This window comes from Ochotona curzoniae, unplaced genomic scaffold (genome assembly GCF_017591425.1).
Source record: "Ochotona curzoniae isolate NIBS_2020 unplaced genomic scaffold, NIBS_Ocur_1.0 scaffold_3208, whole genome shotgun sequence".
Lineage (NCBI taxonomy): Eukaryota > Metazoa > Chordata > Mammalia > Lagomorpha > Ochotonidae > Ochotona > Ochotona curzoniae.
The window spans coordinates 2,329,596-2,346,803 of record NW_024467106.1 but is presented as its reverse complement, the minus strand read 5'-3'; the positions used below and the strand labels follow the sequence as shown (position 1 = coordinate 2,346,803).

Below are 17,208 nucleotides of genomic sequence, written 5' to 3'. Positions count from 1 at the left end.
TTATTTCTGCTTTACACCCCATGAAGCCTGGGAGAAGCAGGGATGGACTCCCACCCACACGAGGTCCCTTCCCCAGAAAGCTGGCGTCTTCACCCACCCTGGGGGCAGGGTGGGGGACGTCTTCTTGTCACTCTAAGTCCCTGAAAGCCAGACTTGTGGGTGGCCATCACCCTCTCGTGCCCTCTGCAAGCGACTCATGGCAGTGGGGCATCTGCTGGCAGGGACTGGGCTGCTGGGAAGGAAGCCAGGCCAGAGCCAGGCAGGCCGTCGGCAAGGCTGGTTGTCTGTTATTTACTGCCACCTGCTGGTCAGGCGCTCATCCTACACCCCAAGTGACACCTTTACCCAACCTGCAGGGAGGGTTTGGAGAATCGGGACTGGGGGGCCACTGGTGTGAGCCGCCCCATAGGAAATGGCAGTTGTTTGCCCCAGGCCCACCCACGGATAAAAAAAAATCAATCAGATGTCTGCTGAGATTTCTTTAGCTTCCAAAAGCCCCATCTATAGTGCTTAAGAACAACACTGAAAACTGCTTGGCAGATGGGAAAGGCGGTTTCAGACCCTCAGCTTCCTTCAACTTCAGAAGACTCTCTCGCCACGTGACCACCCACATCCCACCACCCACCCTGCCTGCTGGGACAGCGGGCAGGGCGCTGGCATGTCGTCAGCACTGCTTGTTCCTCTCCAACTACAGGACAGAGAGCCACTGTTTCGGCCCAAGGGGTGAACTTTCTGTTCTAATGACAGACACCCATGTGCCTAAGCCTCCTGCCAATCCTTGGAAACGGGGGTGCGGCACCCCAGTTTACACACTGGGAAACTGAGGCCGCATAGCCAACAGGAACTAAAGGAACCCTGGGCTGCTCTAACATGCGGCAGGCAGAGGAAGCAAGCCTCTCTCCTGTCCCCTGCAGCCTGCCCAGGGCTTAGCCTCCTGGCCTTCCACCTGGCCCCCCAAGTGGGTGGACCCCCGGGCATCACAGGCTGTGGTCAGCCTGACATGGAAGAGCCGTGCTGCAGCCAGGACCCCCTCCCTAGCCCCAGCGTGGAGGCTAGAAGGTGGCCGACCGTCGCCATTCCTCCCACAGGATCTGGGTGGGCCAGAGATCGAAATCAGACAGAGTGCATGCTGGGACTTCTGACGCAAGCCCACCCTCTCAGGCCAACTGCCCCTACCCTGGGACTCCCTAGGAAGGTCTGCTCCAAGGGCAAGGAGCTGCTGCGTCAGAGGGCCAAGAGGCCTGATGTCACTCTAGGAAGAAGCCAAGGCTGTCCGGTGATGGGAGGCACCCCGAGTCCGTCACCGGTAAGAATGACCATGACCCAGAAACGAGATCCAGACGGGCCGGCCCAGCTGTCTGCAGCAGCACCAGCCATGCCAGCGAAGCTCAGATCCACATGGGGCAGAGGCAAGCCTGCCCCTCCCAGTGCTTAACATGGGCGGGTAGTAAGCTGGTTGTCAATACCCACACTCCAGGCCAGGAGTGCTTGGCTCGAGTCCCGGCTGCTCCACTTCCTATCTAGCTCCCTGCTAAAGTGCCTGAGAAGCAGCAGTAGGTGGTCGAGTGCTCGGGCCCCTGCAGCCACAGGGGGGTCCCTGGGTCCTGGCTTGGGGCTCACCCAGCTCGGGTTGTCATGGCCATCTGGGGAGTGAACAAATGGATGGAAGACCCTTCTCCCTCCCTCTGTCAGTCTGCCTAGCAAATAAAGCTAAAGACTTTTCTTTAATAGAAGCTGTAGGGTAGCCTGACACACTTCAGTACACCTCTGTGACCCATTGCAGCAAAGGAGCAAGGTATCGAAAAGTCTGGATATGAAATCGTGGCGCGAGACAGGCCCCCCTCCCGCCGACTACCACTGTTGGTATCCAGGGAACAGCGACACCTTGTCTCGTAGCAACAGGAGGAAGTAGCTGGGCAGTGACCCATCACAGCAGGTACCCGGGAAAGTCGCCATAGAGATGGGGGTGGTGAGGACTCGGAGAGGGCAAAGGGCTTGTCCATGGGCGCACAGTTGGTAAGTGGCAGAGCCCAGAGACAAGTGAGTGAGCCCACAGCCCGGGCCTGCCAGCCACGGCACCACAGGAGCTCGCGTGGACACCAGGGATTCCTATCCACATTTTGAGGGTCCCAGGGCAATGACCCCAAATTCACTGAGCCCTGGCAGGTAGGCAGAGCAGAGATGGGGCAGGAGGGGTAGGGAGTGGGTGGATAAGGGGGCATGGGGTGTGCTCCCAGCTAGGGTTTCTCTCACAGGGACAGCAGAGCCGTCGGGGTCAGGATGGGGCCACGGGCCGTGTGCACTGCAGGTCTGAGGTTAAGTGGAGAGTCCTCCTTCCCCCTCCTGCCCTCACACTCTGCTGCCCTTGAGGCCTGGCAGGAGGCTGCGCACAGCACTGCCCACTGCACTCTGAGAAGCCTCTTCCCTCACCTCCCCACTCTTGAGTCCCTTTGCTCCCATCTGCCGCCACCTTTCCAGCATCCCCAGCTCTCCTGGCCCTTGTCCCCCAGATTAGAGCAAACACATGTGGGATCCGCGGCTTCCCCCTTCCCCTGCTCCATGCATGCCCAGGGGTGCCCAGGGCTGGCCCGTCAGTGGCAGCCCCAGCAGGTGGTGGGTCCCTGTACTGGATCTTTAGGTGCAGGGGCAGCAGAAGGATGCTGGGTGGCGGGGGGTGTGGGGGGTGGGCTCTGCCACTGCCTCTGCAGGCCTCGCTCACAGCCTGGCCAGAGGGAGGCCAGGGTCACCTCGCTGTCCGTCATGCATGTGCCCAGAGGGGAAGGGGGCTTCAGACCACAGCTGCGGCTGTGCCAGGGGCTGCCCAGGCAGCTGCACGGGAAGCCTCCGGCCGGAGAAGGGCTGGCGTCTCTGGAGGTGTGGCCTGTCTGAGACAATTTCACAGTTGAGTGCCTTGGAAGGCTCTGCTGGCCGGCGGGGAACGCAGCTCTGCAGAAGCCTGGCCCAGAACTGCCAGGACACGGCACGAGTGTGGACTCTCCTCCGGCTGCCCAGAAGCCCCCGGGAAGCGGGCCGTGCTCGGTGAACATGGTGGAGCCTGGCAGGGAGGTGTGGGACCACCCCTCCCCGGCGGAGAGCCCATCACACCTGGCCCCAGAGGAGGTCTCAGAAGACACAGGGACATGTGACTATCTCAGCTTCAGCTAGTCGTGACAGGGGCTGCCGCCCTGGCAAGACATGGCTTTAGTAACACAGTGACAACACCCGCCCTTGTAAGAAAAGCTGAGTAAAAGCTAGCATGGTGGTACAGCGGCACCCCATGTTATCAGGGTATCCTGGGGAAGCTGTGGCCCAAGGGACTGGGACCCAGCTACCCAGGCTAAGAGATGCAGATGGAGTTACAGGCTCAGCCTTTGGGGGAGTGAACCAGCGGATGGAAGATGGGTCTCTGTCTTCCTCTGTAAATCTGTCTTTCAGATAACAACAAATCTTTTTAAAATGGAAAGGAGATGCCGGTGTCGTGGGACAGTGTATCAGACCATCGCCTGCAGCACTGGCATTCCATAAGAGAGTCTGTTTGAGGCCAGTCCACTCCAATTCTGCCCCAGCTCCTTGCTGATACACCTGGGAAGGCGGAACACGCACAGAATACGTGGGCCCCTGCACCCGTGTGAAGCCTGGGAGAAGTTCCGGGCTCCTGGCTTCGAACTGGCTCAGTTCCGGCTGTTGCAGCCATTTGGGGAGTGAACCAGCGGACACACATCTTTCTTTCTGTTTCTCCCTCTCTCTGTGCAGCTGTCTTTGAGATAAATAAACAATGAAAAACAAGAAGATGGCTGGGGACACAGACCACTGCCAAGCAGGGCTCCAATGTCCTTCACAGAACGGATCCCAGCGCTGGGCACCAGCGCCACGCTCAGCTGTCACTCGGTTTAGCCAGGCCGCCCACGGTATGCCCTCTCTCTCCCTCCCTTCCTCCCTCCCTCCATCCCTCTCCCCCACTCCCCTCTCTCTCACTCTCTGGGACTGAAAAAGACTCTTACCTATTTTCCATAAGGAAATCTTTGTAGCGGTCCCAGCGGAAAAGTCAAAAGTTGGACTTGAAAAAAGGAGCTACTTCAAAAGCATTGTCAGGCTGGGGTGAGGCTTTCTTTAAGATGCATAAATTACTGGGGCATTCCATTCACCAACCCTGGGCCACCTTACAGCGGGGGCTTGGCGCAGGAAAGGGCAGTGCCCCAGGAGCACCCGGTGACGCACTGAGGGTAGGCCATGCCAGAAAAAAAACTCATGCCGAATAAAAGATGAAATTAATGTGTTTATGGCTTACTGCTTGGAGTGTGTGTGTGTGTGTGTGCACGCGCAGGAAAATGAAAGAAAAATGTACAGGTTTTTTTCTCCAATAATAAAAGGCAGTTGCACTGCGGGGCCCCTAAAGCTTGTGAAAAATTAAACTCGACGGATTCAAACTGTCCTATTTCCACTTCAAAAGGGAAGAGGCACTGAGCACTTCCCAACTTATCTTCAAACGCCCAGCACCCTAGAAAGTTTCCGGGGAAAAAAATACATATATATATACACACAAAAATCTACAGCCCCGGTTCCCCTAAGCACTGTACCGGTTACTGTACCCGCTGTCTCTCCCTCCACTAATTATACCCCTGTGAGTCTATTAATCAACTGGTAAATTATTTAAAGAGGCATGCGCCGTCTTCAGCGCCTACAAACGCGCCACATGCAAAGCTCGCTGCCAGCGGGCAGGGGTCCCCCCCCCCCGAGTCCCCCCGAGTCCCCCCTCGCGGGAACGCGCCCCCGGCTCACCGAGGCTGCACGCCCAGCAACAAACAGCGGCCGCTTACCGCCTCAGACTGGGGAGGACTGCTTTGTCTTTCAACTTGGCCACTCTGGGCTGAGTTTCTGACAAAAAGGAGGAAAGCTGCTCTATTGTGCAGCCTTTCGTGTGCATTTAGCGTGGGGGAACATTAATTCCCCCTCAAAAAGGAGTCATTTCACCTGGGCTCCGATCGCCACCCCCGAACCCCCAGCATGGGGTCTGGACTCCCCCACAGCTCTGGAATCAGCTCCTAACTGCCCTGGGTTGGTGGTTGGCTTGGTGGTTGGTGCTACGATGGCTGGAGTTCACCAGCGTGAGTCCCCACCATCAGAATGGGAAGCAGATTCTCCTCCGCTCTCCCTGCACCCCCTGGCCCTGTGCCCGGGTTCTCAGCTGCCCTGGTGCCACAGCTGTACCTGACTGACCTGTGACAGGGGTGGCATCAACAGGACAGGTGACCCGGGAGCCCCTGGTTACTGCCTGGCAGGTGCCCAGGTGTAGCAATGGCAGGTCCTCCCTCCTGCTTCTGCACCCACCCAGGGGATGGGGAAAGTGAGAGTCTAAAAAAAAACGGTTGCCAGGGACATGCCCTGGCTGGGGTGAAGGGGAGGCTCCTGATGGACAACCCCACCCCCTGTGGGCCTGCTGTGGCAGGGAACGGCAGCTCACACACTCGCAGCAAAGGCACTAAGTGGCAAGGACAGGACGCGTCCTAGCACTTCCTCATCTAACAGAGACAATTACCCACGCCAGGGTCGGGGCCAGGTCTCCCTGAGCGACCCCTACTTAGACCCAGCAGTCTGGCGAGGCCTGCCTGCCAGCAGCAGCCGCTGGACCTCAGCCTTGGCAGCGATGCCAGGCACACCCTTCTGGCTGGGGTGTGTGTCTGATCACATCAGGTGTCGGCCTGCCAGGAGGCCTGGGTACTGTGCTGAGGGCAGGCTGGGGCAGGGCCATTCCGGGGGCCAAGGCAGGCCTGGGAGGCTCTAGGCTCTAGGCCTCCGGACTTGACACAGTGCTTCTCCCTGCAGCAAGGAGCTGGCCACGCTGGTCTCGCAGCAAGGCACAAGGTGACAGGAGTTTCCTGGCACCCTCGGCTGCATGACTCAGGTGCAACCCTGAGGGTGGACCACAGCCTGGACACGGGCCGAGCCCATTGGCCGGCCCTCCAGCCACCACCAGCCCTGGAGTAGGGAGACTCGAGCTGGTGGAAGTCGGGGCCCTGGGGTCTTAGCCCAGAAGGCAGGGCAGCGATGGGTGAAGGGCACAGTTATTAATTTTGCTGCTGATTGCAGAGGCGGAGGTGTTGGCAGCACCCGTAGGGACAGGAAAAGGAGTAAAATGAAGCCGGCAGAGGTCACGGCTGGGACGCTGCGCGGGGAGGCCCGGGGCGCAGGGAAGGTGGCTCTCGGGGGGGGGGAGGAGTGGACATCCGCATTAGGGGGCAGCAGCAAGGGACTGCGATGTGACAAAGACGCCTGCTCAGCAGAAACAGAACGGCGTGTCTCTGGGGCAACACCGTTCCAAGGTGAGCGCAGAAACAGCACAGCCTGTGGTGGCAGACCCCAGGGACAGGCAACCAACGGCAGGCCTGCAGCCCAGGGTGGAGGGCCTGGGGTGGGGAGACCCTGCGGCCAGGGGCGGTGGGAAGGCAGGCAGGTGACCCGGGGAGCATGCTTGCTTGGTCGCCCTGGCCATTCTACACTGGCTGGCTGGTGGGAGTGACCACGACAACTCAGCCTTGCCAGGGCCCCTGACCCACGCGGGACCAGTCCCTGTGTTCACAGGAGTGTCCTCCTCCCCCTCACGGGGAAACTGAGCTCCCAGGACCTTGTGACCAGAAATCCCAGCGTCGGGGCAGTGGCCTGCCCACAGGCCGTGACCTCAGAACCCAGCTACGCTGGCAACCCCCACCCCAAGACTGCCAATTAACTTGGGGTGTCTCCTAAGTCAGAGTATCACCACTGGCCAGATCCCAAGAGTGGCGCAGGTGGGCACCGACACTCCGGCATGGGGTCCCCAACTTCAAACCCTGTGCTGGCCCAGTGGGGGAAGGGGTGGCGAAGGGGGTCCCTGCCAGGCCCGGTGCCTGCTCTCGGTGGGCCAGGCCAGCTGAAGGCTCTGGGCCCTGCCAGGCCCGGTGCCTGCTCTCGGTGGGCCAGGCCAGCTGAAGGCTCTGGGCCCTGCCAGGCCCGGTGCCTGCTCTCGGTGGGCCAGGCCAGCTGAAGGCTCTGGGCCCTGCCAGTGGTAATGAATGTAAATGCTCTCTTAGTTATCCCTCGATCAGGATTAGCGAAATGACAGGATTTATTGCTTCTGTGAAGGAGATACGAGGTTGATTGTTGTGCCTTTAGTTTTATAGGAAGAGCAGGAATACAGAGCTAAACAAACAAGAAGCCGGCACGGGAACAGGAGCACAGCGGGGGTGGGAGCTCGCAGGGCCTCCCCCTGGCACCCGGGGTCACCGCTGCAAAGGGACTCCCTGACTGGCACGGTGGGTGAGTGGAGCGAACCAGGCCCGAGGCTGAGCGCTCTGCTTTAAGCAGTTCTGCTCCCACCGAGGAGCTAAGGAGCTTCGCAAAGACAGGGTCAAGGAGGCACAGGTGGCCTCCTGGCTGATGGGGTTTTAAGGCACAGGGGACTCTACAAGGTTGACTCACTGTGAGACAGAGGAAGCCGCCCCTGCCCTGGGACATGGCGTCAGAGCTGTCAGCCTCACGTGGTGACCACAGCAGCCCCGCTACCGCTGCAACTACGGACTGCATCGTGGTTTCAAATGGCATGTCACAGGCGTAAGGGACAGGCAGTGGGAAAAACGAGCCAGCCCTGCTCTGCCACAGGCACTCGCGCGGCAAGTAAGACAAAAGCAGCTTGAAAAATGAATCAGTAGGACAGGCTGTTCGCAGGAGAGAGGCCACCTGATCCCACCGGCTGGAGACCTCACCAGGAATCACGGTAAAACAGAACCAGGGTGTGTGGGTCAAGTCTGCTCATCTCACGGGCAGTCCTGTGCCGGTTCGAGTCCCGGCTGCTCCACTTCCCATCCAACTCCCTACTAAAGGCCTGGGAAAGCAGCAGAGAATGGAAGGAGTTCTTAGGCCCCTGAATCCGATGGGAGACCCCGAGGAAGCTCCTGGCTCCTGGTTTAGGATCAGCTCATCTTTGGCTGCTGCTGCTACTTGGGGAGTGAGCCAGTGAGTGGAAGATCTCCCTCTCCTCTCTGTCACTCTGCCTTTCAAATAAAAATAAATAAATCTAAAAAGAAAACAAAAAGTGAAAAACAAATAAAATATTTGTCACCTAAGAAACTGGCTTGGGTGTGCAGCACATGACTTCCATCTGGCCCGCCCCTCCAGCGAAAGCTCCCTCCTCCAGGCCCTGGGTGCCTGTGCAACCCCGCGGATGAAGCTAAGGGTTGTCGGAGGATGACCGTGGACGGCAGGGCCTGACCCTCGCGGACCACGAACGGACTCCACAATGGGCCTAGGAGAGGGGGCGTTGCTGAGGAAGGCGGGTGTCCCCCGGAAGCAGCAATAGACGCTGGCCTAAAGCCCCGGGGCCAGCCTTGCTGTCGGGCTTCTGGCCTCTGGAACCAAAAGGTGAAAACCAAGGGCTCTGGTGACAATGTGGGGGAGCTCATGGTGGCTGGCCTGGACGTCCCCCTGTCCCCTCAGCTCCTCAGGGACCCTAAGGCAATCAGGGACACTGGCCGACCCGAGCATGACCTGGGCAGCCCGTTACCGCATTACTGATGGACAACAAGTGTGAGAAACCTTTGCCATGATGACTTTTTGTGGATTTACAGACCATCTGCATGCTGCTCCCCAAGATGGACCCTGGCCTGTTGGGTCACACGTGCTGTGTCTGAACCCCCAGAATAATTACGGTGGGAGTTCTGTAACCATGGTCAGGGCCGGGGTCACGGCCGGGGTCATGGCTGGGGTCACGGCCAGCTGCTTTCACACTGACCATTCACCCCACGGGCCTTCCATGGGGTGCCAGTGATGACCCAGCCAAGGGCACTGTGGCAGCATGAGTGGGAGGTCATATGGGGTGGCACCAGGCACACTGCCCTGGCTGCTGCTTGCCACACTGCTCCTGTGTGCCTCCTGAGCCCACACACTAGCCTGCCCAGCAGGAATTCCTATCCACGTCTCACCACTGAGAAGCTTCCAGAAGTGGGAGACGGTCAGGAGCCACTGTCTGACTCACCTGCACAGGACCCCAGTGCCTCCCTTGAACTCCCCTGGGATTTCTAGGAAGCCAAGCTGGGACACCTCCCTGAGTGCCAGAACGAGCAGTATGTGCCCCAAGCTTCCTCACCAACCAACCGTGCCTAGAAAGACGGCGGAAGATGGCAGCGCATGTACCAGGAGGGGGTCCTGACCAGCAAGCGCGGCGTCCGCTAAAAGAGCAAGTCCATGGATCAACACACCTGCGTGGAGGTGCTGTCGGCAAGCAGCCATGAGGGGGAGGGGAGGCGGAAAACACAGCCTGCAGAAGAGATCTGGACTCCGGGCAGCCCCAGGCTGGCTGCGCACAGTCAGTCGCTTGCTTGCTTGGCGGCGGGTCTATGGTGGCATCAGAGCAATGCCAAAGTGTCCTGGTGGGGGGCAGGCCTGGGCCATGCCTCCAGGTCAGAGATCACGGAGTGGACTGCAAAGTCGTCCTGCGTCTGGGCTCGCATTCCACTGGCCTGTGCCCAGACCCCCCAAGGACCGGAGGCCAGCTGCCCCCAGCAGCGGTGCAGCAGCCATCCTGTAAGGGTGGGGTGTTCTTGAGAGTGTCTCCTGCCTTCAAGGCCACGAGGGAGGAAAAGCAGGCCTTCTGAGAAGCAGAGACATGGGAGGCCCTAGGGACACCCCAGGGACATCCCTTCTCCACCCTCGTGGGGTGTCAGGCCTCGGTGTCAAGAGGCATCCCCAAGGAGCGGTCCCAGAGCCCCTAGCTCATGGGACAACCCCATGTACACCTGCTGGGCTCCCCCCACCCCCTGTTCGGAGGGAGCAGGCTGAGTGCTGGGGGCTTGTGGTGCCCTGGCGACTCCTGGCGAAGTGGGGGCGGGCACTGCCTACCTGCCATCTCCTTTTCAAAGAAAGGCCGGATGAGCTCGCCAAACTTGGACTTGTCTGCCACGGCCTCTTTCAGCAGCTGCCCGCAGCAGACTGAAGGAGAGGGGAACAGAGAGAAACACGTTAAATTTTAAATAGGAGGAAGAATGAGGAAGAAAGAGACCGCGGCTGCTGCCTGCTGGGGGCGGGGGGGAAGAAAGGTCACTGAAAAAAATATGAAAGGGTTTTCTGTGCGTGTGAGCACACGCATCCCACAAAAGTAAATATCAAAACGGAGCTGGGAAGTAAGAAGGGAGGAGGATGCAGAATGAAAAGGAATGCATTTGGAGGAGAACATATTAAAAATGGAAAGCGGCGGGCACGGCACTAACGAGGGAGGGACCTGTCGCCAAGCCGTGCTGCAGGGCCCTGCCGGGAACCACCGCTCGGGCCGGTTGAGGTCTCGCACCGATTGGGTGCTGTGATGGCGTTCACGGCCACACTGGATTGCGGGGGCAGGGGTGGGTGGGAGCTGAAAGACGCACATGGCATGCCGGGGGCAAGGCGCTGCGGAGGCGGGGAGGCAGGGAGGGGCGGCTGTAAGAGCATAAATGCACCTGAGGCGGCAGCACACTGCAGGCCGGCCCAGAGCGAGCAGCAGCCTGCCCCTGGATCCCCGAGCCGTGGCTGGCGTGGGCCGTGGCTGGCGTGGGCCAGGAGGACGGGTGCTGGGCAGGTAGATAAGTACAGGCTGCCGAAGCCCTTGACTGTGAAAGCTGTATTCTCATCAAGTGTCAGTTGTTTGATTTCGGTCTCCTTGCTTTCAGGGCTCAAAAGTTCCCACCCATAACGAAGACCCCTGTCCCTCAAAAGCAACCCTGAAATGAGCTGGATGATAAGACCCGGGCCAGGACCCGAGACGCCTTCCTCAGCAGGGGTGAGTCTAACAGTCTAAGCATATAGCAGTGGCGACTTAATCCCATGTGGCGCGGCATCGTGGGGCTCGTGAGGTTGACCTTCCCGTATCTACTGTGTCCGATGCAGCTCTCACTACAAGTGACTGCTTTTTAGATGAGGAAATGGAGCTTCAAAAGCAGTGGAGTAACTTGCTGCTGGTGGAAGAACCAGAGTGCCGGGGCTGGGTCTGTGCGACACCGGCCCAGGCTTGCCTTCTGATTCCCGCTGTGCAAAAGGAGCGGGTGTCACGCTGATCCGCCCTCATGGCAACTCCACGAAACAGAACAACATGCAGACGCAGGCACTGGGCAGACGGCACGGAGCTGTGAGCCTTGGACCAGCTGAGAGACCCACCTCCCCTGGGATGTGTGCCCACGGGCGCCTCTCCAACCACAGCCCACAGGAGTGGAGGTGGCCCCAGCGGAGCAGTCTTCCAAGGTGGAGGAAACACAGCCTAGGAGACCAGGAGACACAGGCTCTGAGAAAGGAGGGGAGGGAGCGAGCTCTCGGAACCTGCGTGGGGCTCCTCCTCTGCCCCCGCCCCCGAGCCTCTGAGTTGCATGGAGTGAGACTCCACAGGCCTGGCAGAGCAGTGGGGAGGCGGGTGGGGGGATGGACCCCGGCCTCCCACCCCTCCCCAATTCCCTCCCTTCCAGTGAAAGATGCTGGCATCATCCCTGACCTGCAGCTGAGAACACAGGATGACCACGCACTCGGCACCCCGCACCATGTACCCCGCACCACACACCCCTACAATGCACCTTGCACCACACACCTCGCGCCCCCGTACCCTGCACCACACTCAGGGCACACTTGGGGGGCTTCCCTCCAGCAAGAGGGGAGAGGGAATGCACTCCAGCCCGGCCCCCTCAAACCTCAGAACTGGCCTCAGTGAGGTGCAAGCTGGGCCTCTGCTAAATGTGCTGCCCATGCGAGCCCACTTCTTCCAAATTCGAAATTATTTCTTTTAACATTGCATTTATTTTGGAAGGCAGAACGACACAGAGAGAGAGAGGCTGAGAGAGCTTCTATTTCCTGACTTACTCCCCAACGCCCAGAGCAGCTGAAATTAGCCCAGGCTGAACCAGGAGCCTGAAGCTCCAGCTGGGTCTCTTATATGGGCGGCAGGAGCCCATGTGCTTGGGCCATCAGCGTCCCATCGCAGGCGTGCTGGCAGGAAGCTGTTTTAGAAGTGGGACTGGCTCGCAGCACATCAGGTATGGGACATGGGCAACCAAATAATGCGGATACCTCAAAGTTCTTAAAGCAGAGAAAAAACAAAACAAAACCAAAAACCTACAGAACGCAGACTCTCACGCTAACCATGGTGCCCAGTAAAGGAAAAGCATTTGACATACAAAACAAACAAACAAAAAACCAGTATGAGCCCTAGGGGCCAAAACTGCGGCCAAGTGTGTGAGCTGCCACCCACAATGCCAGCCCTTCCCTTGGGTGCTGGTTGGAGTCCTGTTGCTCCCTGCTCATGGCCTGGAAAAGCAGCAGGGGACGGCCCAAGTGCTCGGGCCCCTGCACCCACGTGAGAGACCCTGAGGAAGCTCGTGGTTTTGGTGTAACCCAGCCCTGGTCATCGCGGCGGCCATCCAGGAGTGTACCGTCAGCTCTCTGTCTCGCTTTCTCTCTGTAGCTCAGGCTTTCAAGTAAGTAAATCCTTAATAAAAAAAAGAAAAGTGAGGCCCACACCATAGCCTAGTGGCTAAAGTTCTCGCCTTGAACACACTGGGGTCCCATACAGGCACTGGTTCATATCCCGGCTGCTCCACTTCCCATACAGCCCCCCAAGCAGTGAGGATGGTGGCACCTGGCTTCTGGCTTCAGATCAGCTAAATTCTGACAATTGCAGCCACTTGGGGGAGTGAACCAGTGGATGGAAGTTCTGTTTCTCCTCTCTGCAAATCTGACTTTCCAATAAAAACAAATAAATCTTGAAAATTTGCTTTTAAAGTTATATATTAAGGGCCTGGCGTGATAACCTAGTGGTTAAAGTCCTTGTCTTGCACCAGGATCCCATATGGTCACCGGTTCTAATCCCAGAGGCCCTGCTTCCCATCCAGCTCCCTGCTTGTGGCCTGGGAAAGCAGTTAAGGACGGCCCAAAGCCTTGGGACCCTGCACCCATGTGGGAGACCCAGAAGAAGCTCCTGGCTCCTGGCTTTGGATTGGCTCAGTTCCAGCCGTTGCGGCCACTTGGGGAGTGAATCATCGGACGGAAGATCTTCCTCTCTGTCTTTCCTCCTCTCTGTATATCTGCCTTTCCAATAAAAATAAATAAATCTTTTAAAAATTTTCATATATTAAAAAAATGACCCCTGAAAAGAGGGAAAATATTCCAAAGAAACAGATTAAGAGATGACCCAGATGGTGGAATTATCATACCAGATCTTGAAAATAATTATTATAAATATGTTTAAAACTTTAAAGGAAAGGATAGTTAAATGATGGAGATGGCAAAACTCGACAGAAAAGAACCAGCTAGACAGAACCAGAAAGTGTGAGACCCAAAGGGGAAAAAATCAGACTGTAATCGCAAACCTGAAAGCAGTAAGAGAGAATCCAAAATGAGGCGGAGAAAGGGAACAAAGGACAAGGCCTGGCCATCTGACGTGTGTCCCCGGCTACTGGGAAATGGGAGGGGCAGGCAAAATGGGCGAATTACCACCCAGAATCACTGAGACGCACGTGCAGGAAACACAGGGCAGCCACAGCCCGCAGTGAGGCGGAGACACTGCCCAAGGCCGCCAGGATGGGTCACACAGAGCGTGTCCTCTGAGCACAGAATTAGAAATCAATAACAAAAAGGAAACAATCGGGGAAAACCTCTGCATACTTAAAAATGACGTGATACGCATCCAAATAGTACATAGATTTAAATGGGGCGGGGGGGGGGGGGCAGCAGGGCAGGTGCAATATTGTAGCGGATAAAGTTCTCGCCTTGAGTGCACTGGGATCCCAAATGGGTGCCAGTTCTAATCCTGGCAGCCCCACTTCCCATCCAGCTCCCTGCTTGTGGCCTGGGAAGCAGTCGAGGATGGCCCAAAGCCTTGGGACCCTGCACCCGTGTGGGAGACCTGGAAGAAGTTCCTGGTTCCTGGGTTCAGATCAGCTCAGCTCCAGCCATTGCAGCTACTTGGGGAGTGAACCAGTGGACGGAAGATCTTCCTCTCTGTATATCTGCCTTTTCAATGAAAATAAATAAATCTTAAAAAAAAAAAAAAAAGCTGAGGGCAAGCTGGACGCTGTGGTGCAGCACTCCATGCTTCCCAAAGACTATGCAAGGAGAGACCAGGATGGAGGCACTGGCTCCTGGCTTTGGTCTGGACCAGCCCTGAATGTCTTGGGCATTCAGAGTGAATCTGTGAATGGAAGCGCTCTCTCTCTGTAACTCTTCCAAATGAATAAACCTGTAAGCAAACAAAGGCGAGGCAACGCCCTTCCAGGTCATCCCTCCCTGACATCATGGATGTCAGATGGCTTTCTGGTTTACTCTAGAACCACCTCTCCTCTGTTCAGTGGCTTTATGTGGCAGATGCGTCCAAGCAGCGGCAGCTCCCTCCCCGGTTCCTGCCCGTGCTTGCTGAGGGAAGGCTGCCAGGCACCAGACCCCGAGCAGAGAGGCCAGGGCACAAGGGTCTGTGTGGCTGGAGTTTTAATCCTCAGAAGGCGGTGACTCCGGCCACCTACTGCGCATGCGGACGAAGGAGGTGGGCGCGGAGGTGGGACCTTGTGCATCAGGTGGGGCCACAGCGGGGCAGAGCGCCCCCCTGCACCCGACCGTTCACTTTGACACCAAGTTGCATGTGTGCACAGCGGAGTGGACATGTCCCCAGTCAGGCTCCCTGCTCCACCACTGCAAGTCCCAGACAGCTGCTCCCCTACACGGTAAACACAGCCCTGAATTTTTCTATTTGCATTTAGGGGTGGGAGGGAGATCCAGCCTCTGGCCAGGTAATTTTTTTTCTCTTCATGATTGGTGCCCTGAAAACCATTTAAATTTTTAAAAACAAACAAGCAAAAACTATCGTGAATGAAAGTGATTGTAAAAGCAAAACAGCCCAGAGCAGGTTGGGCCACCAGCGTTGTGCATGGGCGCCAGTGCTAGTCCAGCTCCCTACGTGAGCCATGTGCCCGGGGCCCTGCACCCATGTGGGGGGTCCAGGAGATGCTCTTGGCTCCTGGTTTCAGACCTACGCAGCCCTAGTTACTGTACCCACTTGAGGAATGAATCAGTAAGTGGAAGATCTCTCTTTTTCTCTAACTCAGCCTTTCGAATAAATAAAACAGTCCTAGCACACAGAGTCCAGTGGAGGACTCCAGTGCAGCCGTTTCTGTGTGAAGGCTCTGCTGTGGGTTCCCGGTCCACTGCTGGTAGGACGGGCTGCAACGGGCACCAGCAGGGAAGGCGTCTGCACCCACTGCTGGTAGGACGGGCTGCAACGGGCACCAGCAGGGAAGGCGTCTGCACCCACTGCTGGTAGGACGGGCTGCAACGGGCACCAGCAGGGAAGGCGTCTGCACCCACTGCTGGTAGGACGGGCTGCAACGGGCACCAGCAGGGAAGGCGTCTGCACCCACTGCTGGTAGGACGGGCTGCAACGGGCACCAGCAGGGAAGGCGTCTGCACCCACTGCTGGTAGGACGGGCTGCAACGGGCACCAGCAGGGAAGGCGTCTGCACCCACTGCTGGTAGGACGGGCTGCAACGGGCACCAGCAGGGAAGGCGTCTGCACCCACTGCTGGTAGGACGGGCTGCAATGGGCACCAGCAGGGAAGGCGTCTGCACCCACTGCTGGAAACTGAGCCTCATTCTTCTTTTAAAATATCATCTATTTATTCAGAAGACAGAGGCAGAGATCTTCCGTGGACTGGTTTACCCCACAAGGACTGGAGCTGGGCCAGGTGGAAGCCACAAGATTTTTCTGGGCTCCCCTGTGGGTGGCTGCATCCCCAGGACTCGAGCCGTCTTCTGCTGCTTTCCAAGGCACATTTAGCAAAAAACTGGATCAGAAGTGGATGTGGCAGTTTAACCCACTATGCTGTCAGCCCTGACCTGAGTCTCAGTCTTAACAGGTAAAATCAAGAGGAGAAGGAATTTTTTAAAGATTTATTTATTTAATTGGAAAGTCAGATTTACAGAGGGAAGGAGAGACAGAGACAAAGATCTTCCTTCTACTGGCTCACTCCCCACTTGGCCACAACAGCTGGAGCTGAGCTGATCTGAAGCCAGGAGCTTCTTCTGGGTCTCCCATGCGGATACAGGGTCCCAAGGCTTTGGGCCATCCACGACTGTTTCTCCAGGCCCCAAGTAGGGAGCTGGGAGGGAAATGGAGCAGCCGGGACATGGATCCCAGCCCATATGAGATCCCAGCCCAAGCAAGGCGAGGACTTTAACCACTAGGCTATTGCGGTGAGCCCAGGAGAAGGAATTTTTTGAATGTTTCGACTTTTACCCGTGCAAGGAAGAGCATTCCCACCCTACTGTGCACAGGGCTTTCCCCACCCCCACACTGTCGTGCCTCTGTGTTCACTGTGTGAGTGTAATGTTTACGTGCGTTTCCTGACCAATCTTAGTGACTCTGGAATCTACAGTTGGAGTAGATCTAAGCGAAAAACATTTTTATTCACAACTTGAGCATGCTATTTGCATATACACCAAGGGGCTTCTGATTGTTTGTGGAAACGAAATTAAAAGATGGGCTTATTTGGTGCAAAAGCTTTGGAAACCCATGCATAGCTTTTCCATAGCTCACATTTGAACTTCCGCAGCTTGGCAGAAGCTGGAATGACCACTACGAGGGGCAGGTGTGTAGCCTGGCCGAGACAGACACCACAGTCCGTATCAGAGAAGCGGTTTCAACTCCTGGCCGCTGGCCACAGCTGCTTGCAAACCCAGAGCCCAGCAGGCAGCGGCAGACCCAGCCCACCCACACGGGAGCCCCAGATGAAGGCCTCACTTCCAGCTTTAGCCCGGCAAACTCATACGAGTAAGCCTGTTCTATTGAAAAAAAAAAAATAAGGTGCAAAAAGCTTTTACCATGACATATGGAAATGCATGTTATTAAAAAAAAAAATGTGTGGATTTCAAAACCCTTTTTTTGTTTCAAAATAAACTCATGTTTTGAATGCCATTTTCCCTCCAGCTTTAGGGGGTGTCCTCCTGTGTCCCCGTAGTGTGTGCTGAGCGAGTCTTAGCATGCTATGTGTTCGCACACTCACTTCGAGGTGCAGGCCTCAGTTCTGTGGGTGCCCTGGCGGAGGCTGCCCAGGTGGACGGCCAGCAGGGAGGGAGTCGGTGTCTGTCACCCCCTGCGCCTCTGCACTGTGGCTCGGCTTCTGCTTCTGGCCTTTATCTTCCTGAACACGGGCCAGCAGCCGAGACCACCTGGGACCACCC

General features: G+C 57.2%; 1 protein-coding gene across 2 annotated transcripts in view; it reads right to left on the bottom strand.

Annotated features, from left to right (window-relative positions):
- AK8 (adenylate kinase 8) overlaps positions 1-17,208 on the bottom strand; it is a 124,098-nt gene that overhangs the window by 47,448 nt on the left and 59,442 nt on the right. For both annotated transcript variants that reach the window (XM_040963758.1, XM_040963759.1), the window contains one exon: positions 9,868-9,957. In XM_040963758.1, the coding sequence (XP_040819692.1) occupies positions 9,868-9,957 (90 nt within the window). The remainder of the gene's footprint in view (positions 1-9,867; positions 9,958-17,208) is intronic.